The sequence below is a fragment of the Xyrauchen texanus genome, chromosome 1 (assembly GCF_025860055.1).
Source record: "Xyrauchen texanus isolate HMW12.3.18 chromosome 1, RBS_HiC_50CHRs, whole genome shotgun sequence".
NCBI lineage: Eukaryota > Metazoa > Chordata > Actinopteri > Cypriniformes > Catostomidae > Xyrauchen > Xyrauchen texanus.
Genome location: NC_068276.1, coordinates 17,531,567 through 17,558,884, shown reverse-complemented (window position 1 = coordinate 17,558,884; position 27,318 = coordinate 17,531,567). Strand labels below are relative to the sequence as shown.

Genomic DNA, 27,318 nt, shown 5'->3' with positions numbered 1-27,318 from the left:
GATTGTTGGTTGTTGTCATAATAAGAAATGTTATTTATATCTAATGCACAAAAAGCTTAGTGAAAAAGAGAGAAGGGAGATAAAGACAAAAAAAGAGAAAGCTTATTATTGCCATTTTGTTTTTGTGATTAACATTTTATTGATTTACACAGAAAACACGAAAAACAAAACATGGAATCAACATATAACATTTAATCCCCACCATTACCCCTCCCGTGGTCACATGAGCATATATACACAAAAATAAATAAATCAATCAAATTAAAGGGGTCATGACATGAGAAACCAAATTTGCCTTGATCTTTTGGTATATAAGAGGTCTTTGTATCATTAAAACGTCCTGCAAGTTTAATATTTTAAGACGTCCTCCCCATTCTAAACGAATCATTTATTTAATCAAGCTCAAAATACAGCTCGTTCTGGATTCATGGTTAGAAGTGACGTGACTGTTAGAAGTGACGTACCAGCGTTTGCATATGACCGCCTCCAGCACAAGACAACTACGCTCATTCTCATGTATCGCCGTCGCCTCACAAGTGTTCAGTCGATGGACAGTGAGCTCTGACAGAGACTACTTGTGCACAGGAAAATTACGATGCCACACAGATGTGCTGTTCCTGGCTGTGGTCAAACAAAACCTCTGAATAAGCTGCCGAAAGATCCAGACGTCAGGGAAAAATGGATGCAGTTTATTTTTTGCGGACGTCCCAGTCACGGCAGTGTTAACTTAAGCGTTTGTTCTGTACATTTTAAGGATGACTGTTTTGAGAACAAATCTCAATATGATGCTGGCTTTGCCAGAAAACTGTTGCTCAAAGATAAGTCCGTGCCGACTATTCTGGGAACAACGACGACGCAAACTGTAAGTAAACTATTTTAAACTTTAAACTACTTTTTAAAGTGCAATTTCATTCATTATGAATAATCACAGTGTTTTTACTTAGTTTACTTGCATATTGTTCTGGCTGGGGGCGTCAATAATTGATACATAGGCACTGACGTTAGCCAATCATAACAGTGGGCGTTAACACTGAAGTCTTAAATGGAAAACGCCCCCAAAACAGACTGTTTGAATCAGAGGATGAGAAACAGGGTGGGAAAAGGTCATAAATCACTAGATTTTAAAAGTTTTTCTTAAAAAAAAATATATTAATACTATAATTGCACCTAAGGGAACATAATAATACAATAAAAAAAACCATGTCATGACCCCTTTAAAATATAATAATCACACACATCTACATCTAAACCTCTCTCTCCGCAACCTCACCCCAAGAGCCCTCCAAGAATGCCAAACACTTGCCCCATTTCCCAACAAATCCAAATTACCCAGTCTACTAAATACCATTTCCTCTTACGCCACCACCCTCCCCATCTCCTTGCACCACTCATGGCATGGAGGCGCTATCCATCCCCTCAAAACAATCAAGCAACCATCACACTGGTCAGGACCCAATTCTTTATGTTTTATTCCCAACATCATGATGTTTGACCTCCCCATCGGCCAAAACACAGAGTCTGGGGCAAATTCACAATCTGAGTGCCCAACACATCACACACAAAGCTCTGACCCTTCATCCAAAACCCCTGAATCTCAACACACCACCAGAAAACATGGGCAGTGTCTCCATCCTCCAATTGGCATCGCCTTCAGGTGGGTGGGTCTTTAAGACAGAGCCTATACAATCTAGAGGGGGTCCAATAGAATGAATGTAAAATCTTAAATTGCATAAGGTGCACCCTTGCATCTCTGGATGTAGACTTGACCTGTTTTAGAATCCTATCCCACACTTCCTCCTCCAATACCAAGTTTAAATCTTTCTCCCATAATCTCTTAAATAGAAGAAAAGCTCCATACCCCAGACTATGAATTAACAGGGAGTAATACACTGATGCCTCATGACCTTTTCCAAAAGCAGTAATCACCACTCCCAGAGTATCTGCCGCTTTAGGGGGTGTGTGTGCTACTCTCAAAAATAGTACAGAGCAGGTGGTGCAGCTGTAAATACCTAAAAAACTGAGATCTGGGGACCCAAAAATGTTGAACCAAATCTTCAAAAGGTCTCAACATTCCACTCTCATTTGGATCACCGAGTGTACTAACCCCCTTCACAATTCAATCTGACCAGCAGAAAGGGGACTTATTAATACATGATTTAGGGTTCTGCCATATGCTTGAGACAACATTTAAATAAATGTCTGAATTAAACACTTCGGACACGTTTGTCCATACTGAGTGCAGATGCGAGATAACGGGGTGTAACTTCTCAGATTAATTTGATAGAAAGGCTTTGCAATGGTGAAATAGGGGCAAGAACTTCCTGTTCAATATGAAACCAGGAAAGGGCTCACTCAGGTGGAAGCGACCAATGAGCCAAATGTCAGAACCGAATGCATAATAATAAAACGAAAGTTTGGGTAGGCCTAGCGCACCTTTGTCAACAAAATTTCAGGGTTAACACAACGTACACCCAACACATTTAATCTGAATGAATCAAAATGTTCACTCAAGCACTGAAACTATCAAACAATCATGACATTTGAAACATTAGTGAATTAAACTGTTTACTCACGGGTATACACGGGTAGTGTTTAACTGCCACATCTTTCAATAACCATTCTTTTGCAAAGCTTGAATCAAGACTGGTTCACAAGCAGTCCTCGCTGGTATGAACACTGGAATGTTCTGAATTCACAAACGTATTGCAATCCACGCTGATGTTGGGCGCTTCAACCGGCCAAAGCAGAGACGCTGGTCTTCACATCTCACATCTTCCATGTTTGTTTACACACAGAACAGCAAGCTCTTAAAATGTTCCACACATTGCTGGAACCGCAACAAAACAATCAAAGATGTCTACTTGGTGCATGCTTACAAAAGTCCAACAATTAAAAATAGCACAGATGGGTGCAAAAACAGTCCAGGATGCTTTGAAAACAGCAAGACTCAGCACAGCTGAATGAAATAGAATGGAGGTCTCCTTTTTAGTGTTATAACTTGATATTGTGTCTTTATAAGAGGCACAAAATTCATGATAATGGCCAAAGCCGTTCATCTAGTTTAAATCCAGATAGGCTCATGAAGGTGTGCTGTGTAAGTCCACTTTAGATGAATCTCCCACTACAGACCCTTTCTCCTCTTTACCTGTATAAGTGTGACTGAGCACCAGTGGGAGAGACCAAGGGTGTAATGATGGAAAGTAAGCATTCACGTCTTGCTGAAGATGCAGTCATGTGCAGATGTATTTGGTCCTTGTGACATCACAAGTTCTACTTATTCAAAACGGCCCATTTTTAGAGCCTGGTTTAAATAAATGCTCTTTTTCTATCAAGGAGGAAGTTTTCAGTTCTGAAACTTGCTGTATGTATTTATAGAACAATGACCTCTTACAGAATATATCAAAAGATCAAGGAAAAATGTATTCCTTATGTCATGACCTCTTTACAATGTACAACCTCTTTAATCGTCATCTTAAACCAAAAATCTGTTCAGTGATTTTTCAAATGGAATGTGTGGTTTCAGTTTGCAGTCTATATACAGTACATTAAACGTCCTACTTTAGTCTCATGTCAGCGGGTGACCTACCCTTTAATTCTTTCTTCTATCATTTCTCATTCTATCATTTGTTGCTTTCTCAGAGCACTCTTGAGCGCTTTTTGAAATGCTCTGAGCCTATCCTAGACCAGATCCTGAGGGCAATGGGAAAGGCCTATCACCCTCGCTGTTTCACATGTGTGGTTTGTGGCTGTTGCCTGGATGGAGTGCCTTTTTACTGTGGGTGCCGCCTCCCAGATCCACTGCATTGAAGATTTCCACAGGTACTCGCTCTCTTATTATCTCTTTATCGACTCTGTGCTCTGTAAACTAGAGATCGACCGATATATTATTTTTTTTTTACAACCGATACGATGCCAATTAATTGCATATTTACGAGTCCGATAATGTACAGATTTTGTTTAAAGCAGCTGGTCATGTATGGTGGCCATTCTGTTGGAACATGCCTGAGCATCAACCTGGTGAATGGCAACTTTACAAGACTAAAGAGCACAGGCTACAGATAATTCAATGAAACCATTCTATTTCCAACATGCAATCATCCATGGCTCTTCGACAACATTCATTTTAGAAGTAATGTTACGTCTTTGGGACTACAGCCTCTTTTGGACTCACTATGTGAGTTTGTCTATGTTCCTTAGTGCTTAAACCACACATCAAGCATTTATTTAAACAATTTCAATTGAGTATGAATGACTTTTACATTCATTAAAGTTTATTAATTCAAGCAATATATTGCTAAAACATGTTACACCTGGCATATTGATTCCAAGGAGTTCTAACATTGCTTCCCCTCACACGCACTGCTGTAATGGCAAAAACGATTTCCGATTATGGAAAAATGCTTGAATATCAGAAAAAATATTTGAAAAAAGGATTATCGGTTGATCTCTACTGTAAAACCTCTCTCCTATTTTCTCAGTTTTCTCTGTTTATCTAATGTTAAGCAATTAAATATAGACAAGGGAACTGGCATGTTGTTTTTCCTTTACTGGATCTTGGTGGTGGTCAACCGATATGGTTTTTTTTTAATGGCCGATCGCGATATCCAGAGAGCAGGGTGGTTGATGGGCTGATATAATGGTGATGTATTGCAACAACAAAAAATATATACATAATGTAATTAACTTTTATTTAGCACTACTGTATATTTACACTGAATTTCCCACAAAACTTTGACTTGGTAAACACAAATATAATAAGATTATGTTTTAAAAGGTAGATCCGCACTAAACGGAAACCAGAAGAGACTTCTGGCTTCTGTTTAGTGATCCAATTTTAATAATTTTTTTGCCCATAAAGAAATAAAAATATTAGGAAGAAGGAAATAAAAAAGTGCACAGAGATTCCAGCAACTACGGATGGCATGTGCGCATTAACAATCGCCTTTTCTCACCAAAGACAGAGTGAAACCCAGTGCATATATAGTGCACAGTAAATATGGCATTTACTTAATGCGCACGTGAAGCGCTTTTACTTTGAAGTTGCTTTTAAGAGCTCGTGCGGATCCAGCAATCAGCAATCTCTTGACAGTTTACTCGGGCCAGATGGACTGACCATAATTTATCATTCATCAGTCAGAGTAACATACAGGATATGGGCGCTGGATTTGCACATGTTTTGTGAATAAAATCTGTTTAAACGATAGAGCCACACGTTTGTAGATGGTACATGATAGAAGTTTTTTTATCATTAGACAAGACAGTAAAAGGTAACTGGGAACTGTTGAGGATGGAGAGGTAGAATTAAACACGCGAGCACTTTTAAACATCATGAGCTCCTCCGTGTCCTTTGCGGCTCTGATATGCAGGACAGTTTAAATAAGACTGTGTTGCACACCAGTTTATTATTGTAGCAGCACAATGGCACATAACAACAAAACAAACTATGATTGGTTGTTTACATGTCTCAGATGGCTCCTCCAGCTTGATATACTAATTGGCCAAATGGGAAGATATATCGGCAGATGCCGATAATTAAAAACGTATCGTATCGGTGTCAGTTAACCTCTATATCTTACCATGGTCATGGAAATCCTGGATAAAACTTGTGATTCCAGGATTGGAAAAGTCCTGGAAAATTTGTAAAATCTCAATATCATGGAAATTAAGTATACTGAATGTTTTTGTAGTTTTGCAAAAATGTCTGTGGTAAAGCCCAAAGTATACTTCGATTTTGACTTGAACGCTCAGCGTCTGCGTACAGTTGAATGAGAGCCTGTCGAAGTATACATTTAAGGCATCGGACTATTTCTCTTCAGGAGCTAAGACCCATAAAGACGTCTTTATATTCCTTAAGACTTGAGTTATACAATTGCAGATATCTCCTGACCTCCTCACACGCACACTCTTGACATGCAAATCCACTGTTTTTGTTTTTTCTACTATTTATGTACCAGCGATTACGTCTTCTAGCATGACAGCAATGACTGAAATGTGAGTATGTGGATCCACTAATTTGTGCAAATAATTCCAGGCGCATGCGCATTCTGCACGTTCAAGGACGCGCGGTTAGAAATATTGGGCTGCATGCGTTCAGTGTTCAGGCACTTTGCTGACGCGGCATGCGTCCTGTATGCGGATGCTCAGCGTCTGACCGAAGTGCACTTTTGGATTTATGGTCAGCTCTGAAATATTTAATCTACTCGAATTAAACATTTTGTCAGTTCCAGTGATATCACTAACCAATAAATTTCAGCCGTGGTTACAGACAAATCATATACACACATTGTTTGTGCATGTCACCATCTTCTGGTTGGGGCTGGTCAAAGATAGAGATTTATAGTAAAAAAGAACTTTTTTCTCACCCACACCCAACATGTGGCTTCTGAAGAAATGGATTTAAGCACTGGAGTCATATGAATTACTTTTAATGCTGCCTTTATATGATTTTTGGAGCTTCAAACTTCTGGCCACCATTCACTTGCATTGTATGGACCTACAGAGCTGAAATATTCTTCTAAAAATCTTTGTTTGTGTTCTGCAGGAGAAAGAAAGTCATACACATCTGGAATGGCATAAATAATGAGAAAATTTATATTTTGGGGTGAACTATTCCTTTAATGCTTTATGAACATTTGTGAACAAATAATGAACTATAATATTTTGATAAATTAACATGAACAGAGGTTAATAAGTGCTGTCTTTAGTTTGTTGTTGGTTCATGATACCTAATGCACTTACTAATGTTAATAAATACAACCTTACTGTAAAGTGTTAACATTATTTTATCCTATATATATTACTGAACCAACAAATCTGCTGCGATGCGTTATTTGCACCTTGCCTTGGATTTATTTGTCACATTTTGTCAAATAGTATAATTTTCCCGAACCAGTTGTCTTTGTAGATGATTATTGATTAACAAATGACCTTTAGCACTGCACAGTTAATAAATGGCTGATGTACTTTTAAACTGCCAGTAGACTTCAGGGCTTGTTTGGATTTGTAAGCAGTTTTTGTGGGTGTGTTGCATTTAGTTTTACTATGATGCTGATTGTAGGAAGGAAATGATGCATTTCAGAAATCTCTCCGTTTTTACAGCCAATGTGTTTCGTCCAGTGTGTTGTCTTCCAATTTGTATGGACTCATGTTTTGACTTATGATCTGATGAACAAAAAAACAACTCTGATCGAAATGCTTTTTTGTGTTTTTGCTGTTTGTATTACATCCAATTGATTACACCAATGCACTTTCCCTGAACACAGTTATTACAGAAGAGGAGCAAGACATATCCATTGTTGCAAAGTTGCAAAGCCTTTATCAGCTATAGATTCTTTAAAATGTCATTTAAAACTTAACCATAATCACTGCAATCAATCTTCATAGGACCCTTAACACAGACATTTTATACAGCATACATGAAGGTTATCAGTTCACAAAATACAAAACCGAGTTAATACATAGAGAAATAAATGGGGTTAAGCTCTCTTTGTATTGAATGGTATTACTGGTGTCTCTACTTGCTTGTGCTGGTGATTGGTTCACTCTTTCTAATGTTTACTTTGTTTAAAAGTCTCTTTAATATGAGCATTCATAGTTAATGAAGACTGTATAAGAGATAAAGAGAAGAAATGCAAGAGCACAAATCGGTCAGTCCATGATAGGAATACAACAACTATTATACAACACCTTCACAAGAATTATGTTGAAAGGGGTTTAGTCTGGAGATTTTAAGAAAGACGAGTAGAATCAACAAGGTAACTAACAAGAGGTGAAAGTCTTCCAGAAGAAATTCCGGCACCCTGCTTTTCTTTCTCGCTGAGACAGGGGAATCTGGCGAACCACTTCATTGTGAACATCAATATCATCAATACTTGCAAGAGCATCCGTCTCTTCGGGTGCCACTGACTCGGTGAGCTGCTTCAGCAAGAGTAAACGAGAGAGGTCCTGAAGCTGATGAGACAAAAGAATGACATTTCTTTACTTTGTTTATTTTATTGCTCAAAAACTTTTCATACTCCTAAAAATCTTCACTACGAACAAATCTTAGACACTGATTTAGTTCATGTTGGTCGTTTTAAATAACCATACACTTTATAAACCATATGGCCATTATTATTTTCCCCATATCCAAATACATTCCCATTCACAAATTTCTTACCTCATTTTCCATGGGGTCTACTTCTGAGTGGATTAGCTGGAGCAGCATGTGTCCTGTTGGTGCAGAACTGACGCTAGACACCAGCAAAGAGACAGATAGAGTTGCTATCACCATCTGTAACTGGGAAATCATCCTCTCAGACATGAAAGGAAGCGCTAGCTTTAAGAAATAAGTTCCCACAAACAATTGATCAGAGTGATTCAAGGCTGACAAGCTTATATAGCCACCAAAGGTGGGACCTTTGAGAGGATTAGAGAAAACGTATTGGTTGAAATGTAACCACGCATGATGATGGAGGTGATGTGTCAGACTGTGTTGGTGAGGGCGTGTAAAGACATTTTGTTGATCTTCTGTGCGTGGGGAGGAGCACTCCCAGTAGGAAAGATGCTTGATAAGGTCACACAAAGGTGTTACTTTGGCATTTGTCATCTACCCTGCATGATCCATGATGATATATCATAATGGGTAAAAATTGATCATCTTCTAGAGCATAAATATCCCATGAATATTCCATTGTTAGACTGGTGAAAGGGTTCTGAACTTCAGTGGAAAGACACTAATGACCTAGAATGGTGATTAGTGATAGCCTGGTGATGATACAACCATGCTCTATAGTAACACGTGTTGTCACTTGTGATTTGGAATGCCGTGTGGTCGTGTGTCTTGCTCACACTATGAGGTCCTCATTAGACAGAGGACTTAATGATGCGAAGTGACTCAAATGTTAATTGGTCTGCTCAGCCATTGTTCCACACCATCTTTCATCTCCAGTGATATACAGTGGGTGATATATAAGTCTGAGACTACATTGTATATATATATATATATATACATTTTTATTTAAACCTGGAAATAAACTAAATTGAAAAATGTCATGTAAAAGGAAGAAATATTGGCACTTTATCTATCCAAATTTAAGCAAATTTGTGACACTGACCATGCCAATTCCTTGAACCCAGATTTCCTTATTTCCAGAAGCACTCAAAATGCTCTTTGGAACATTCTTAAATCTTACTGGAATGCAAAATGGATGCATGTCTACATGTGGTCAGACTGTTATTCCCCATAGTAGAACTGATACTGTGTATATACATTTTTGTAATCCTTTTATTGTCATTGTAACCTGTACAACGAAATTTAAAAGTGCCAAACAGTTGGTGCATCAGTAAAATCAATATCAATAAAAAGAAAAAAACAATCCCCATCTTATTGGAGATACACACACACACACCACCATTCATTCTGTCATAGTTATTGCACAATCTTAACTATATGGTATTGTTTTATGAATGTTTTTTTATGGCATTAAGGGTGGTTATTGCTGTTGGATAAAAACTGTTTTTAAGTCTGTTTGTTCTTGATTTGATTGTCCTGTATCGTCTGCCTGATGGCAACAGTTCAAACAAGGAGTGACCGGGATGGAAAGTGTCTTTAATAATGCTCTGAGCTTTTTTGGCACAGCGAGCACTGTGAAGGTCAACCATTGTAGGGAGGGGACAACCGACTATCTTCTGGGCCATGTTAATGACCCGTTGGAGAGCCTTTTTCTGGGCTACTGTGCAGCTACTAAACCACACACATAGGCAGTATGTTAAGATAGATTCTATGGAACACCTGTAAAAGGATAACAGCAGTCTCTTAGTGATGTCGTTTCTCCTGAGGACCCTCAGGAAGTGCAAACGTTGTTGGGCCTTTTTTAGCACCTTCACACTGTTTACACTCCATGTCAGACCCTCCTCAATGTACACACCCAGAAAACAGAAGTCCGACACCTGCTCCACCCAATCCCCGCTGATGATGAGTGGTGTGATGTCAGTCTTTTCCCTCCTGTAATCAATCACCAGCTCCTTGGTCTTTACAGTATTAAGGAGAAGGTTATTCTCCCTACACCACACCGACAAATGTTTAACCTCCTCTCTGTAAGCTGAGTCGTCTGCTCCAGTGATGAGCCCCACAACTGTAGTGTCGTCCGCAAACTTCACTATGATGTTATTGTGGTGGGTGGAGGTGCAGTCGTGCGTGTATAGAGTGTACAGCAGGGGGCTCAATACACAGCCCTGTGGGGAGCCGGTGCTGAGACTAAGGGCCGTAGATGTATGATGGCCAACTCTCACCCTCTGGGTGCGACAAGTGAGAAAGCTTTTAATCCACATACAGGTGGGGTATGGAATGCCTAGATCCATCAGTTTGTTCATCAGTTTTTGAGGAAGGATGGTGTTAAACGCAGAGCTATAGTCCACAAAGAGCATCCGTACGTAGCTCCCCTGCTGCTCTAGATGGGACAATGCAGCATGCAGGGCTGTAGCTACGGCGTCTTCTGTGGATCTATTAGCTCTGTACGCAAACTGGTGTGGGTCCAGGCTTTTTGGCAGGCATGATGTAATGTGACCCCGGACCAGCTTTTCAAAGCATTTCATCACCACTGGGGTGAGTGCGACTGGCCGGTAGTCGTTGAGGCTGGAAATATAAGGTTTTTTTAGGCGAAACAAATTCAACATACATAACCTAAACAAACAAGACAGATATTGTGAACTCCATGAACTTGAGTTATGACATGGAACACAAATCTTCAGGACAAAAATGCATCAAGTAAATGTTGAAAACATGTATGATTAAATGAGCCTGTTTGAACTGTATATTTTCTGTATTATATATAAGGTCTATGAAGCCCTCTAAACCCCAACCCTCTCTGAACTCACAAGGACTTTGAGACTTGCAGAGTGCAATTACTCAGACATTGCCATCTCACTGGGTGGCCATTAACATTTAAAAAAACAGAGGTGGCATGGGCGTCATGCTGAGCATGTAAATGAGACTCAACTCTACCCACAGTAGTTTAACATGCATGCATAATACATGCATAAAGACGTTAAGATTTAGTCCACTTGCTATTCATGGCAGATATAGCTAAACTTATCAGAGTGACAAGATCCACCTAATGCGGAGTGGTCATTAGTTTCTGATCCATCCTTAAGATGTGAATGCTTATTTACATGGGAACACTGCTTTCATTGCATTCCTGAAGAAGTCTCACCTGAAATCAAAATTAGAGTTTTGTGGCTTTTACTCTCTTGCTATGGTCATTGACACAGTCAGTGTTTTGGATTGACAACCACATTAACTTACAGTTGAGAGTCTTGAAATGTCCTCTTTAGGACATTAGCCTGTAGATCAATCTCAAATGTCCCTTTCAAAGGCAAGATCATTAAAAAGGTTGTTTTCAATCAGCAGCACAAATTCTGAAACTTGAATCATAGCTACTTGGACAAAATCCTGTCTAGTTTCCAATCGAATCAGAGCACAGAGACAGCGCACATAATGATATCGGTGTATAGTACTATTAGATCTCAGTACTGCTTTTGACACTGTTGACCACAACAGTCTCATAGACAGACTGGAAAATTGGGTAGGGCTCTCTGGGATGGTCTGCAGCTGGTTTAGATCATGTCTCGAAGGGATGGGTTACTATTGTGTTAACTAACTTTGTGCCATAGGCGAGATCCAACGTGGCGCTCTGACTGGTGCGTGACTGTCAATCTGCACATTTTATCACACGGCTTGTTGAGCATGTTACCGCAGAGACAAAGCGCGTGTGGAGGCTTCACGCTATTCTCCGCGGCATCCATCTCATAAATGGTTAAAACTGCCCATTGACATCTTATTGTGTATTTCTGTATATACTTATATTTTCTATTCACTGTTTATTTTTATTCTATTTTATTTTATTATCTCTGTCTTGTTGCTGTATTGTTTGTGCACTGGAAGCTTCTGTCAACAAGAAAAATTCCCCATGTTTGAAGCATACAAAAGCGCATTCTGATTATCTTGTTTCTGTATTTTCTCTCTCTCTCTCTCTCTCTCCATTTTTATGACTTTTTATTCTTATTTCTTGTTCTTATTTGTTTTGTATTTCCTTTATCATTTGTATGTAAAGCACTTGGAATAACCATGGAGTCATAGGCGGAAATGACTCCATGGTCAGGACCCCCCCTATCTGAGGGTTGTCCCCCCAAAATATCATTAAAATATGTGTAGGCCTATTGTAAATAATATAATGATATATTCTTAAAATAATTGTTTAAGAAATGAAATAATACAAATGCAAATGGGGCAACAACAAAAAACCCCTTGGTGTCCCCTTCAAAAATTGCTCTTGAGAATTGTTATGTTTATTGTCCCCCCCAACATTTTGATGAAATTTTCACCCCTGCATGGAGTATGAGAAGTGCTATGTAAATACACTTGCTTTGCATTTTAGCTGTTAAATACGCATTTATTTATTGCTTTATTGATTTTGCTTCTGTGAAAACTGACCAAAAATATTGGAAGTCTCTTGTTCCATTTTAGCTTTTATACAAAATTCTGTTTCTCTTTATTGTTCTCGTGCTAAAGAATTCTAAGTGACAAGAGAATCTACATTCTCTTTTTCATACACCTGTTTGAGCGCACCACAAACCTTGATTTGACCTGACGTGACTTATTTTTAATGAATTGTTTTGTCATCGATCTGCGCATGCGTGTGTCACAAAACAGGAAGTAACGGTCTAAAACTGTCAACAGTGCGAGTGGTACCAGTACTAGTCACGATCTGTTGATTCGGTCACCGTTTTTTTCCTTCCCCCATTTTAAACATTTATGTGACAGTGATGTCTCGAAAGACAAAAAAAAAAGTTTGCAACTATCTTTAGGTATGTGGTACGTGTCAAAGTAACATTCACATGAATGCCAGGACCCAAAGTTTCCCAGCAGAACATTACCCAGAGCATCACACTGCCTCCGCCGTCCTGCCTTCTTCCCATAGTGCATCCTGCTGCCATCTCTTCCCCAGGTAAACAACGCACACACACCTGGCCATCCACATGATGTAAATGAAAACATGATTCATCAGACCAGGCCACCTTCTTCCATGGTCCAGTTCTGATGCTCACGTGCCCTTTGTAGGTGCTTTCGGTGGTGGACAGGGGTCAGAATGGGCACTCTGACCGGTCTGTGGCTATTCAGCCCCATCAGCAAGCTGCGATACACTGTGTGTTCTGACACCTTTCTATCATGGCCAACATTACGTTTTTCAGCAATTTGTTCTACCGTAGCTCTTCTGTGGGATCGGACCAGTTCACCTGTTGTCATGGTTCGAATTACGTGGGAGCCAGTGGGAGCTGAGCTCCCATAGAGAGAGGATGAGCTCCCATGAAAGCAGTAAAATAATACACCTGTGGGGGTCTCTAATAATCATCAGCAACATTATTTTAAATTATAAATAAAGCATTTTTTCCTTCAATATATTCCTTCAATGTTTATGTTAACCCTTTTGCACGTATGATCGATCAACACCGGTGTGATTAGAACGGCCAGTGCATCACGTGATCAACTGCTAAATTCAAACGTGCTTTCGCTGGCGCTGAGACAGAGACAGACGCGCTCAGTGCTGCTGTCATGTATCACAACCATAGACAGATCAACTGTTCCGTGTTTTCAACCACATAATGTTTGTTTTAGGTTTCAGACATTTAAATACACATTTACTAGCAAAAAAATACACACTGATGTCTAAGGATTATTATTGCCGCTTCCCTTCCATTAACGTTACGTTACAATAAGACACGTTTTCATATCAGATACACATTGTGTAAGTAGCTTTACATTTTACTCTATTCTTCTCCCAGTTCACCGGCCACTTACTTTCATGTATTTCGTGAGAAGTTGAGGAATTGACGTGTTGTAAAATAACATGGCGCCGCCCATCGCACATACAGCTCAATTAACTTAACGCGATCGTTATAAAGGCGTTTAAACAACAAAACACATCCACTTGCACATATTTGACAATCGGAATATCAGCGTTTCATGTTATAGCTAATACATTTGTGAATATTTTGTATAAAAAGGAAAAATGACATAAAAGCAGATCATCATTCATTCAGCGCTGTGTTGTGGTTGCGCTGTGTAACGTGACAAGCAATGATGCGTCACCATGGAAACATTAAAGTGACAGGTTCTAAATAACGGTCACCTAGAATAACTCACGCTGGGGATCAGTTAGAATATTTTAGAAATAGTGTAAAGTTCAGAACCAGCAACCATGCCACCAAAAATAAAAAGACTGCTACCAACATCAGGTACAACTTTGGCAAAATTCGGGTTTATTTCAAAAAAACAAAAAACATCAGAGGACAGTCTACTCGTTTCTCTACTCCTGTATTAATAAACATTGAAATCAAAAGAATCAAGTGCAGTGTTAAGCAATTATTTATCACACACACCACGCCTGCTTATAGGCTACTTTTTTTTTTTAAGACACCCCCACAAAGATGAAATCATAATTCGAACCCTGCCTGTTGTCCTTTCTTGGACCACTTTTGGTAGGTACTAACAACTGCATACCAGAAACACCCCACAAGACCTGCCGTTTTGTAGATGCTCTGACCCAGTCGTCTAACCATCACAATATGGCTCTTGTCAAAGTCACTCAGATCCCATTTTTCCAGCTTCCAACACATGAAATTCAAGAACGGACTGTTCACTTGCTGCCTAATATATCCCACCCCTTGACAGGTGCCACTGTAACGAGATAATTGATGTAATTTACTTCACCTGTCAGTGGGTTTAATGTTGTGGCTGATCAGTGTATGAAAATAAAATGCATATAAAGTTTTTTTTTATTTCAAATTTAAAGTCTTGTATGCTGAAACTTCAGTATATTTGCAGAGCTGAGTGTTTTGCTTGCTTTAAAAAGACTGTTTTGTTATTGTCCCTGATTTGTAATGTGTTTATTCATTTATATTCTATTTAATGAAAATTAATTTTCCTGTAGACTTCAGCTTAGCTGTGTACCCTTTATTAGGGTGAGCAATCTGTGCTTCATAAATGGTTTTTGACCCTTATAAAGAGGGTTATTAGCTATTAGTATGAGGCATTGTTTATCTATGAAACTCATGATTGAAAGCATCTGCAACTTTTATTTCTGTGTCTCAAACACCAACTCACCCCCTTCCTAATTTTTAGTTACTATAATCAGCCCTCTCTAATACTTTCCCATTGGTATAATGCGGCACTTTCACTTATCTGAACTTGTCTCTTTCTCCATAGTTTGTGTCCAAGACTTGGCCAGTGTTTGCATCAGACTCAGCGTTGGGTTGATTGGCAGGTGGTGTTGTGGAAGAGGTACTCCGAGCTGAAGAAGGTACATGGTGAGCTGGCATACACTCATAGAAACCTGTTCAGACGGCTAGAGGAGTTTCCCCCTTTTCCATGAGTGCAGGTTTTTGGTAAGGCCTGAAGAATTGTGAATAAATACAGTAGACAGTGTCTCTGTATCTTAAAGGTGAAGTCATTGACTTGATGCTGTAGGTCTGTTGTAGCCCTTTTCTCTATTCTCCTCTAACTTCCCTCCTCCTCTTTCAATCTCATTTTCTTTCTTACAGGGCATTTTGATGAGGCAGTGATTGAAGAGAGGAGGAAAGCAGCCGAGGCCATGCTGCTCTTCACTACGAACATTCCTGCGCTATACAACAGTCCTCAACTCAAAGATTTCTTCAGGGTAAGACGCACATTTTATTTACAAGAGAGGCAGTTGCACTGATGTGATGAAGTGCTTTTAACCAAAATATCACACAGAATAATATTTTTATGCATAATTTGTGAGAAAAATTTGAGAATTGGTCAATGGACTCATTTTTTACTCACGTCATGTTCTTTCAACCATGAAAGACTAAATAAGATTTATTGCAGAATGTCCAGGCTGCTCTTTCCTGTAATGGGGACTGGTGTTGTCAAGCTCCAGAAATGCAAAAAAGCAACATACGAGTAGTACAAACTAGAGGTAGAGCGATATATCAGTTTTACCGATTAATTGTGTCGATAGTTGCTTTTTGAAACTATCAGTTATCTGCAAAAATCTGTTTGTTATTTATTCCTCTGTGTTCCTCTGGAAGTGAAATAAAAACTGACACCTCATGGGGATTTGCTGCATCTAAATCATTCACCATTAAATACTGTAACTGTACATCTATATTTGTATCCTCACTTCAGTGTATATTTTGTTATTTTGATTTGAAAATCAAGAGTTCTAAATTGAAGTGGGGCATGCACAGAAAAATGTGACTAAATGGAAACAGCCCGTCAGCACATACATCTCGTCTCCAACTTCATATTGTGAGTAACAATAAACCTTAATCCTCATTAAACTTCATCTAGAAAAAAATATTTTAGCCTATTATAAACTAAATTAGATTAATAAAACTTGAATACATTTAAGTTGTATTCATTTTAATTTGTTAAAGATTATGCAATTCCGTTTGATGAAATTGAAATGCGTAAATTTTAAAAATAGGCTAAATTTCTTTTGGAGTGAATATATATATATATATATATATATATATATATATATATATATATATATATTATATATATATATATGTATATAAAACCCTGCATCTGGTGAATATATATATATATATTAGTCTATAAAAAACTTGATTTGTTTTATACAGTCATCAGTTCGTATCATCTGTTATCCTGTTTTCATTTTGAATTCAGCCATTGCTTAAAGCTGCTTTCCTCCTGTTCATCTTCCAGATGCTTCTCTAGAAAATCATGGTTGTCTACTTGACCAATCAGAGGAGTTTGATTTGCTATTTGATTCAGAATTGGAGGAACATGCAGATAAGGCTCCGCCTTCACTCTCAGATACAGACCTCGCTATTTTTGACCCATGTGCAAAAGAAGGTTGGGGAATCCGACATCAACATTTCTGCATATGACTGGTTTTCTTGTGCTTTTAAAGTCAACATGAAACAATGTTTGCATTTGTGACCGATTTCACTTCCATAATGTACAGTAACACATTTCTGGGTTAAATAACTTTTTGGGGGTATGAGTTGATTTTATCCATTGGAAACTGAAATCCTGCAGACAGAAAAGTTGTTTCATAGTCGAAGCAAGTTATGACATTTTAAAGACCGACTCCAAAGATTAACAGTGCCATTAAAATGTATTTGCCCCCTTTCTGATTTTATAGCTGAAGTGTAATTGGGTGATGTAGCAGGACAATGATACTCATCGGAATGTCTAAAAAGAATCAAAGTTAAAGTTTTGAAGTCAAAGTCCAATAGATACAGTATGATGTGACAGGACCTTAATAGAGCAGTTCAGACCTACCAATCTGTTAGATGTAAAGCAGCTCTGCAAAGAATAGTGTGCCAGGATTCCTCTACAGAGATGTGTGAGGCTCATATACATTTATGGGAAGCAGTTAGTCACAGTTATTGTAGATAAGCGTGGTCTGTGTTAGCTATTTTCATTTAAGAAACAAAATAAACATTACAATACTGCCTTGTATGTTAACGCAGAATTAATTTGTGCAACATTACATGAAAAAATATCTAAAAATAAACAAACAAAAAAATCTGTAATTATTTACTCACCTTAATGTCGCTCCAAACACATATGACCTCCTTCCATGGAACACAAAAGTGAATAAGGGGGCTTATTTGCCATATAAAGAAAGTGAATAGTGACTTCGGGCTTTCAAGCTCATAGAAAGAAAAGAAGAAAAAAACCCACCATAAAACATAAGCTTTGAAAATAAAGTATGGCAACTACTTAAACTTTTTTGTTCTTATATCCTGTGACCAAATGTCATGATGTCATGCCATAAGAACCAGTGATGCATGATGTTATTTACTGTAGCTGCCATAGAGTATTTGATTTACTGAATTTATTAATGATTTTATCTGATTTGAGAGTGAATAACGACTTGCATTTCTTTGTGTTATCACACACACTTAAAAAAAAATTCACCTTTTGTGTTCCACAGAACAAAGTTTTGAGCAACATTGGGGTGAGTACATGACAGAATTTTCATTTCATGGGTACAGAACTATTTCTTCAAGCAATAATATAGAAAATCACAGGGGGTAAAAACATTTTCACAGCACTGTTCAAATAAATATTTGTAGCACTTTACAATAAGGTTCTATTCATTATCATTAGTAAATGCATTAGGTAGTATCGTGAACAAACAATAAACTGTATTTTTTCCAAAGCATTTATTAATCTTGGTTAAGTTTAGGAATATAATTGATAATTGATAGTTCATAATGTGATATACTAGATTTAAAAACTATAAATAAAAAAAGCATTACCCAAGATTAATTAATGCTGTAAAAGTATTTTTCATTGTTAGTTCATGTTAACAAATGTAGTTGAAGGGATAGTTCACCAAAAAAAATGTATTCTCTCACCCAGATGTGTATGACTTTCTTTCTTCTACAGAACACAATCAAAGATTTTTAGAAGAATATTTCAGCTCACAGTGCAAGTGAATGGTGACCAGAAGGTCCAGAAAGGACATAAAGGAAGCATAAAAGTAATCCATAGGACTCCAGTGGTTAAATCCATGCCTTAAAAGCAATATGATCGGTGCTGTTGAGAAACCGTTCGATCTAAATCTCCACTTTCACTTTCAAATTTTTCTTTTTTGGTGATTCGCATCTTCCATGCATATCGCCATCCACTGGGCAGGGAGGAGAATTAATAATAAAAAAGGACTTAAATATTGATCGGTTTCTTAATCCACACCTATCATATTGCCTCTGAAGACATGGATTTAACCACTGGAGATTACTTTTAGGCTACCTTTTATATGCTTTTGGAGCTTCAAAGTTTTGGTCTCAATTCACTTGCAGAAGAAAGAAAGTCATGCACATCTGGGATGGCATGAGGGTGAGTAAATGATGAGGGAATTTTCATTTTTGGGTGAACTATCCCTTTAAAACTAATGTTAACAAATAAACCGTAATGTAGTGTTACTAAACATGTTTTTTTCTTCTTTATAATAACTGATAACTGATCACAATGAAAGCAGGAATATTTATTAAGAAATGCATATGGAAAATATATGCTTCAGTTCCTCATTTTCATCACTTTATTTAATCTCTCAGAACAACCACATGGATCACCCAGCCATGCTGAACTTCTGTCAGTCCCTCTGACCACCCCAACGCTGCTGAACGGTGCAAACGTAGAGCTGAATGTCGCCCAGGAGCGAGAGAGGGAGGCCGATTTCAGTGCAGCAGTCGATATACTTATGAAAGGAGTGCATGGTAAGAGTGACTGAAACTGAAAGCCACACAGTGCAGGTTATTGGCCCTGATACCTGACAGCAGTGTTCATTTGGCATCCATATTCAAATAAAAACAGAAAATGATGACCGCCAGATCATAAATAAGCCAAATTCCAATGTAACATGGTCATGATGACACAGGCATGATTATAGTATTGTAGAGGAAAGACTGGAGTACCTGTCAACACAAGGCCATTACATTTTTACTCGCAGCAGGAAATGAGCTCTGTCCTGTCCTGTTCTGTTCTGTTTTGGGGTGCAATGCAAAATATTTAAATGAAAGTGGAAATTTATACTTTGCAAAATCCCTTTGTTCTACTGTTTTTCCCTCTTCTCAATTACTCATTCTCTCTCTCCTGCTCTTTCTCTAGGAGATGTGGATTTGAAGAGGAGGGATGCAGTGAAGAGGAAGATTGCTGAAGTCCTGGAGCATGCAGAGATATTTCTCTCCATACAGACTCCCACTCACAACCACAATACTTAGAGAGTCAATTGAAACACATATGCACTAACTCAAGCTTCATCAAACATCATATACCCAAGCACACTCCCACATATAAACTCTCACGCACTGAGTTTTGGATTTCTCTCACACACACACACACACACACACACACACACATTCAAATAATTCTGCCACACTTTCACTATTAAGTGTATCTTGCTGACCACCCACACTGTCAACATGCACACACATGCATATTACACACTTGACTCCCACATATCCCGCTTACCCAAATAGTTACACTTGTAGCACCATCCATGCGGGATGTGCCCAATTCTGTTTCCGAACAGCACTACGCTCCCTGCACTATAAGTTTTACTCCCTTTTACACTATTTTAACTTAAAATCAATAATACTTTCTGATCAGCCTTAGGATCTTGACACGTCTTTTGCTGAGATTTGTTTTCATCTCAGGTTTGAATTGTAAATCGCTTCATCCAATGGTTGAACTGTTGTGTAAAGAAGTTGTTGTGTAAATTACTGTTTTCTAAATGAAGACATTGTCTTTTCAGTTGAATCCAGTTTTGTAAATTATAAGATTACCGTTAATAAAGTCAGCATGAAATGGCATCCAAAACCAATTTTGCTTCCATTCTGTGACCTATTTCAGAGTGAAAAGATTATTTTATCCAATTTATATAGGAATGTATTTTATTGTAAAAGAAAGTGGGTGTTCCATGCCAGAATGGAGCCAGACTTGAATGCCATTTTTCAGTCGATTCTGGATAACTACTCCTCTTGTAAAAATGGCCAAAAATATTATCACAGTATTTATTTTTCTCATAATGTTTCATATCGACATTTATCACGGTACACATTTCATAACATTAATGGGAAAGGAAGTGCATTCCACATGTTTGTTAGACCTCAAGAATTAATTAAACATAACTTGTGTGTAACTCCACAGGTTAAGAAGTATACTTAGTTTAGGATTTAATCCTACTTAAGGTGTGTGTGACCTATTTTCGTTAGAATTTCACCAGTATCATCATCTTCAGATGTTTGATTCCACTATAAAACATTGTAGCGCTCCTCACTCCAGCCCAGTAGGTGGCAGTAATGCACCATAAGCTGGATTGCCAAGCACTCATAAACATCACAAAAAGATGAAAACTTGCTTGACTGAGACAGCGAAATAGATCATAAAAAAACATTTAACTAAACAGTACATAAATAAACAGCAATAGTGTCGATGTCTGAGATGTGTTCATTTGATAGCTGTATTGCATTGTCAGTGCTGTCTTGTTAGATACACAATGATATCATATTAGCCGGATTGCTAGCTGATTTCATTCTGAAATATGTTGGAAGTAATTGGAAAAATACATTGGAAATTGCTTGCAAACACTGTTTTACATTTACTTAAAATTAAGTTTTAAAAAAGGCCACAATAGAGTGCAAAAGTGCCCGCCCACTTTTTCAACTCAGTTCTGCAATATTTTCCTGTTTTTTCATTTTTTTTTTTATAGGCTTTTCATAAAAGATTTTTAAGCCATGAACCAATCCAACCAGCTCCGAGGTGAATCGCACCTTTACTAACTTTGATTTGAAGCAAGAAAGTATTTGTAAATTGGACAAAAAAACGAAGGTACAAGCAGGCCCGGCTCCAGCTCTAAGATGCAAGGTGGACATAGGCTACTCTGGGTGGCCCGAACATTTGGAGGGTTGAGTGTGGGTGTTGGTCTCAAGATGGGCCAAGCTCATGATTGGGTGTGCCAGTCCAAACCAGGCCCCCCTTTGGAGCCGGGCCTGGGTACAAGACTATGTACTTACTGTCTTCAATGAGTGAATTAACTTCAATCCCATGGAGCATTACAAATTATGTAATCAAATTAAAAACTATTGATTTATATTTGTTAATTATAAGTATAGAATTATTATTATTTTATTGCAAAATATCCAGATATTCGCAAGGATTCAATTAGTTTGGAGTGTGTAGGGAGGCCGACTGGATTGCGGCATTCACAGTACATTATGCAAGTGACGGTCGCTCCAACGCTTGTATGCTTTGTTCGCCACGTCATGTGTAGTGTAGTTCTTTACCAGAAAATTCTACTATCAAGCATATTTAAAAAAATGAATAATAACGTGACCAGTGCATATACCAACAAGAAAATTATGAAAAATTACAAAGATGCATATATATAGATTTTTTTTTTATATATATATATATATATATATATATATATATATATATATATATATATATATATATATATATATATATATTATTATTATTATTATTATTATTTTTTTTTTTAATAATCCACAAAGACCAGGAACGCTGACAAAGGACTGTATGTAGGGTCAGTTTTGGTTTCATGTTGACTTTAATTAATTTAAATGCAGTTTCTTTAATACACCACCAGAGGCCACTGTTCTACCCTAAACCCAAACCAGTCCTGCAGAGCTCAAGACATCAGCAGCAAATAAATCCCCATTTACAAGGACTGTGATGTGTAAGGCTCTTTCAGACCCTTGGCAATGTTTCTAGAGTTGGGAGGTAAAAAAAAAAAAGGAATGAATAAAAAAACAAAAAGGATTACAGAGCTGAAAGACAGAACTGAGGGATGTCACTCAGAGGATGAGCATGGATCATCTCTATTGTCAGAGGATGGAAATATCTCTCCTACTGTTCTTTTCTCCCTCTCTCTCTCTGTTTCCCATTGGGCTTGTGTATATGTTGTTTTGGCAGGCCTGGAGCGAATGTGGAATGGAGAGGTTACTGCACCTGTGTGTGTGTGTGCGTGCGTGCGTGCGAGCGAGCGATGAACAGAGTGACAAAAAGGAAAAAGGGAGGAGATGGAGTGTGTTTGGGCATTAGCATGCTGAGAGTGTGAGCTCTCAATGTATCTCTCTCCCCCTCTCCATTCCTCATTTTATCTCTCACTCACCAATCCCTCTCTCCTCAGTGTCCATGGCAATTATACCATCAAAACACTCCAGCCAAAGAGGATAATTGCAACCTGAGTACTGCAGAGAGACTGCGAGGGAGAGGGAGTGAAAATGAGTGTGTGCGTGCAGGTTTTGCCACGTCTGTGGTACCTGTGTGTGTGTGGTTGAGAGTGTGAGTCGGTGCATTATATTGTGTTTCTGAGGTTCTCCACTGCATTGTGAGAGTCATTTTGGTCAAAGATCAAAGAATCTGTTTTCAGTGCTGAGAGGACAAGGACAATCCATTGAAGACACTCGCACACACTCACAGCTTTAATGATGTGCATTACTGCAGTCAGTTTCCTGAAACAAGGTCAGAGACATCAACACAAAACAGAGCTTCAGTGAAAAGAGTTTCATCAGAAAGCTACATGAAATAGTGACCAAAGCTTATCTGGACCAAGCATCCAGTCTTGTGAATCATGGGTAATTTTAAAGGGATAGTTCATCACTGAAGGCATCAATATACTTCTAGCAAAAGCATAGCAAGAAGGGTGTGATGTCATTTAAAACAAAGAAAGCTTGAACTTTCAGGAAATCATCGTACCGGCTGTTAAATAACATCTTTAGGCTGATTTATACTTCTATGCCATAGTCTCAGCATAGTGACCAATGCGTTGGTTTGCATTAATATTTCTGTGTCGGTGTGTCTGCTTTGTCCTGTGAGTACACAGTGCACATCCGTGGGTATGACCTGGTGCTCCACCTACTTTGTCACGAAATGTTTTTTTCTTTCTAATAATTTTTTCGCTCAGTCGAGAAGAACACACTGAGTTGCACAGTTGCCAAGCTGGTGCAAACTTCCCTATATCTGTACACTCTTTTGCACAGAGACATTTTCCAAGACCATGTCATGTCATTATTTTAGGGCTGTCACTTGTCACATTTCATGTGCCGATGAATTCATTGAACTAATCGCAATTAATCTCATACCAGTATTTAATGAGAAAGGCCCTCAAATAAATGTACTTTAGAATAACTAAAATAATTATTAACATAATACATAGTCCAAAGTAATACTATCATTTAGACTGATAAACCAACATTTAGATAATAAAAAATAAAAAAGTGGCTTTAAAAGTGAAAATATAGTTTTCTTATTATTTCCATATCATTGCACCCTATTATTGACCTACTTCATTCTGCTCTATTTTTAATAGTTGATCTGTGTACTCGTGCGTCAGACAGATACTTTTGGAGTTTCAGCATCTCTAGTCTTAAAGGGGTCATATAATGCCATTTTTGTACAAGTTAATATGAATCTTTAGGGTCTAAATGAAAACTTTGTAATATACTTTTATTAAAAATCCTCATTAGTATTTTAAGAAAACACTAATTTTACCTGCTCAAAAACAGTTCTGTTTTCAGCACGCCGTTTCAGTGCATATGACTTTAAATGATAATGAGCTTTGGTCACCCCGCCCCTCCGTTCTGGAGTTATTCTCCGTATAACTGTTTTTTTGACATTACTTCTTAATCAGTAACATACAAGTAAACCAGGTGTAACTTAGTGTTACCATGTTAACTGTAACACCTGCGTACACAGTTTTTAATAACACAATAACCATAACGCGTTGTTCATTATAAACGTGGGATTATGAATTATATTGAGAACGTCGTAACGTTATGGAAAACATGCCGTAATGTACCCTGAGTGTAAACATTAGCCACATTCATTGTGAAGCGTGCAAGCGATTTGCAAAGATTAATATAAAGGTTAATAAAACGTTACACTTACTTCTTCTGGAGGTGCAGAGGGAATATAAATAGTTGGTACCGAATCTTTTTTCAGCAGCAGCTTCTTAGCAAAACCAGCTTTATTCTGAACCTCGTTTATAAAGCAGTCTGGTGAAAAATGATTCGCGCAAACATGAACGCATTGACGTTGCTCGTGGGGAATATTCCCATCGTAAACAAAACTCAGCCACTGCGTCTTCAGCGGTTCAGATTTAGGAACATCAAAATGACTGCTGTGTTCGTTATTACACCGAAGAACAGGACACCACAATCGCTTAGGCGCCATTCTGCTCCAGTGTATCAACAATGATGACGGACTATGATTGACAGCTCGCTCACGAGCGAGGGCGGGTCTGTGTTGAAACACTGCTTTCAATCAACAATCCTGGGAGGGGCGTCCGACCGTGTGACGTCACACGGTCGAACGGCTCAATTTGAGGCAGGGGAAAATATATAAGGAGATTAAAACAAAAACACTGGATGGATTTTTATCATAATAGGATGGTTGTGTACAGGCACAGCCAACACACATTTCAGTACAATCAACCTGAAAAAGTGCATGTACCATTATATGACCCCTTTAAGCACTTTGTTTTAGTTAAAAGTTAGATGTTGTTTGGAACTTTAAAAAACCCGTCTCGAGATCTCTGTATTCTGTTGTGCTCGGTGTAGCAGTCATTACAGAATTTACATACAGATCGTGTGTAATTAATTGCGTTTTTTTTAAGCATTATATTTCATATAATTCAACCTTCTACAGACACTGGATAATTCATTGCCATTGGCTGGTAAACTTTTGTTTTTACTCAACTTTTATATATATTTATATTTAAGCAATATCACACAAGCATGAGTCAGCTAAGTCAGCACTGCTGTGATTTGGCCACAGGCTGTAGGCCGAGTGCCATAGGTAATTACAGCAGTGCTGATGTAGGCCCATTGCACGATTGCGAGTGTGATATTGCTTATATACAACAGTTCAATTAACAAGTACATTTAAAAAAATTTGGAAAAACTGTGAACGGTCATAAAAACACATTTGTTCATGGAACTACTTTATTACGCAGCGGATCAGAATCTGCCGTTCACTTTAGAAATCGTATCACGGCTTGTGCTGTTTCTAACAAGTCATTGGATAAACAAGGATAGATGGCTGAATGTGTGTGTGTGTGTGTGTGTGTGTGTGTGTGTAGTGAGTGAGTGAGTGAGTGAGTGAGTGAGTGAGTGAGAGAGAGAGAGAGAGAGAGAGAGAGAGAGAGAGAGATGGAGTGTGTGTGATCACCTGTTGCCACACCCAATCAGAGATGCTTACAATTTTCTGAAGGTCAGTTTTCTCAGTAGAATATAGATGTCCAAGCGGGGTATTCCTCTCTATTTCGGGGTTGCAGGTGTGCAAATGTCATTCACTATAGAAACAGTGATGTCCTCCGCCATTTTAAACAGTATGTATCCGATGTTGAATCTCACAGAGCGCTGTTCTATGTAAACACTTTACATCACCAACTGGCTCATATTACCCACAAAAATTATCTTTTGCCATCACCTGCTGGCTAACATCTGTAATTTCAAAAATAAAGACAGTAACTCCAAACACATATGCACTACACTTACACTTTAGTTTAGAACAGCATGAACACAAGTGGAGTGATACACACAGTGAAGAGTCTGAGTGCTGATGCTGTCACACCATCAGTGCTCATGGAACATCTCTCGTCCAGTCAGATTTGAGGAGCGGAACTAACTCTGGTGTGTGTCTATATATATATATATATATATATATATATATATATGTGTGTGTGTGTGTGTGTGTGTGTTCGTTTTCATATAAATTATTTCATGTAATATAGTATGCAAGATTTATTATATTTTGCTTTTGATCCTTTTAATCACATTTTAGCTTGTGTACAAATTTCACATTCTATCAGTGTACATGATGTCATGAATTTGCATTTTTAATAATGATACAAGTAGTCACTGTTTGAAATTTCATACAGATGGTTGGAAAAAAGGTTGTAACTTAATGAAAATAGATTAAATTAATACATACATATATATATATATATGTGTGTGTGTGTGTGTGTATTATAAAAATAATTATTTAAGTGTTACTATTACAAAACTAAAATTAAAAAATTGTTTTCTGAAGTTAAAATATTTTATAATGTATGATCGTGCCTTTAAATATTCATGTATTCACACATTTATAACACTTACTACATTTTGTTAAATGTTGGTATATGCACTGACATCAGTAACAAGCGCTAAATTGGTGCTGTCTCTTTAAGAGAAGTGTTTATGGTTGAATGAGTAGCGCACATTAACGAGAGCTAAGTTGAAATGTATGATTATAAATAATGTATGGGTTAAATTATGTTTCTTTTTATCTTTTTGATTACCAACTGTCTGTAAATAACAGAATGGATGTAAAAAGAGACATGAAAAGAAAATGGGGTGCCTGGGTCTCGTCTTTGAATACAAAATACACGGAACGAAGCAAAAGGAAACTTTTACTCGTAGCCTATAATGTGTATTGACTGGCTTGTAGAAATATTTATTGGACAAGCTCTCGAGTGTTGCAACATTTCTACCTTCTAACAGAAGTCCAAGAGGCGCGTTACTGGTCTGTAGGCTTGCTTTAAAACGGAGAATGTTGTAAAAACAGTGGAAAGGTTTATCCAATGTCAATGAGTTGCGATGTCAGTGACATTTCAAGGCTCAACTGAAGTGACGCGCTCTACAGCGCGTTCTCGACAGAACCGGATCCACTGCAGCCAAATAAGGTCAATTACCTTCAGAGTGCGCGCTCACGAGACACAACACACTGTAAAAGAAGAGGCTGCTGAATCCAGCCTCTCATTCAGT

At 38.0% G+C, this 27,318-nt stretch overlaps 2 protein-coding genes across 2 annotated transcripts; one reads left to right on the top strand and one right to left on the bottom strand.

Moving 5' to 3' along the window:
• Positions 1-7,511: 7,511 nt before the first annotated feature.
• sst5 (somatostatin 5) lies at positions 7,512-8,318 on the bottom strand. The gene is made up of 2 exons (XM_052136339.1): positions 8,159-8,318; positions 7,512-7,950 (listed from the first exon to the last, which is right to left on the bottom strand). The coding sequence occupies exons 1-2, from the start codon at positions 8,300-8,302 to the stop codon at positions 7,759-7,761; spliced, it is 336 nt and encodes a 111-aa protein (XP_051992299.1). The 5' UTR covers positions 8,303-8,318; the 3' UTR covers positions 7,512-7,758.
• A 2,394-nt stretch (positions 8,319-10,712) lies between these two features.
• On the top strand, positions 10,713-20,096 carry LOC127645060 (sorting nexin-15-like). The gene is made up of 8 exons (XM_052128586.1): positions 10,713-10,747; positions 15,245-15,345; positions 15,580-15,695; positions 15,887-15,977; positions 16,235-16,309; positions 16,733-16,882; positions 19,099-19,260; positions 19,652-20,096. The coding sequence occupies exons 1-8, from the start codon at positions 10,713-10,715 to the stop codon at positions 19,762-19,764; spliced, it is 843 nt and encodes a 280-aa protein (XP_051984546.1). The 3' UTR covers positions 19,765-20,096.
• The last annotated feature ends 7,222 nt before the right edge of the window (positions 20,097-27,318 follow it).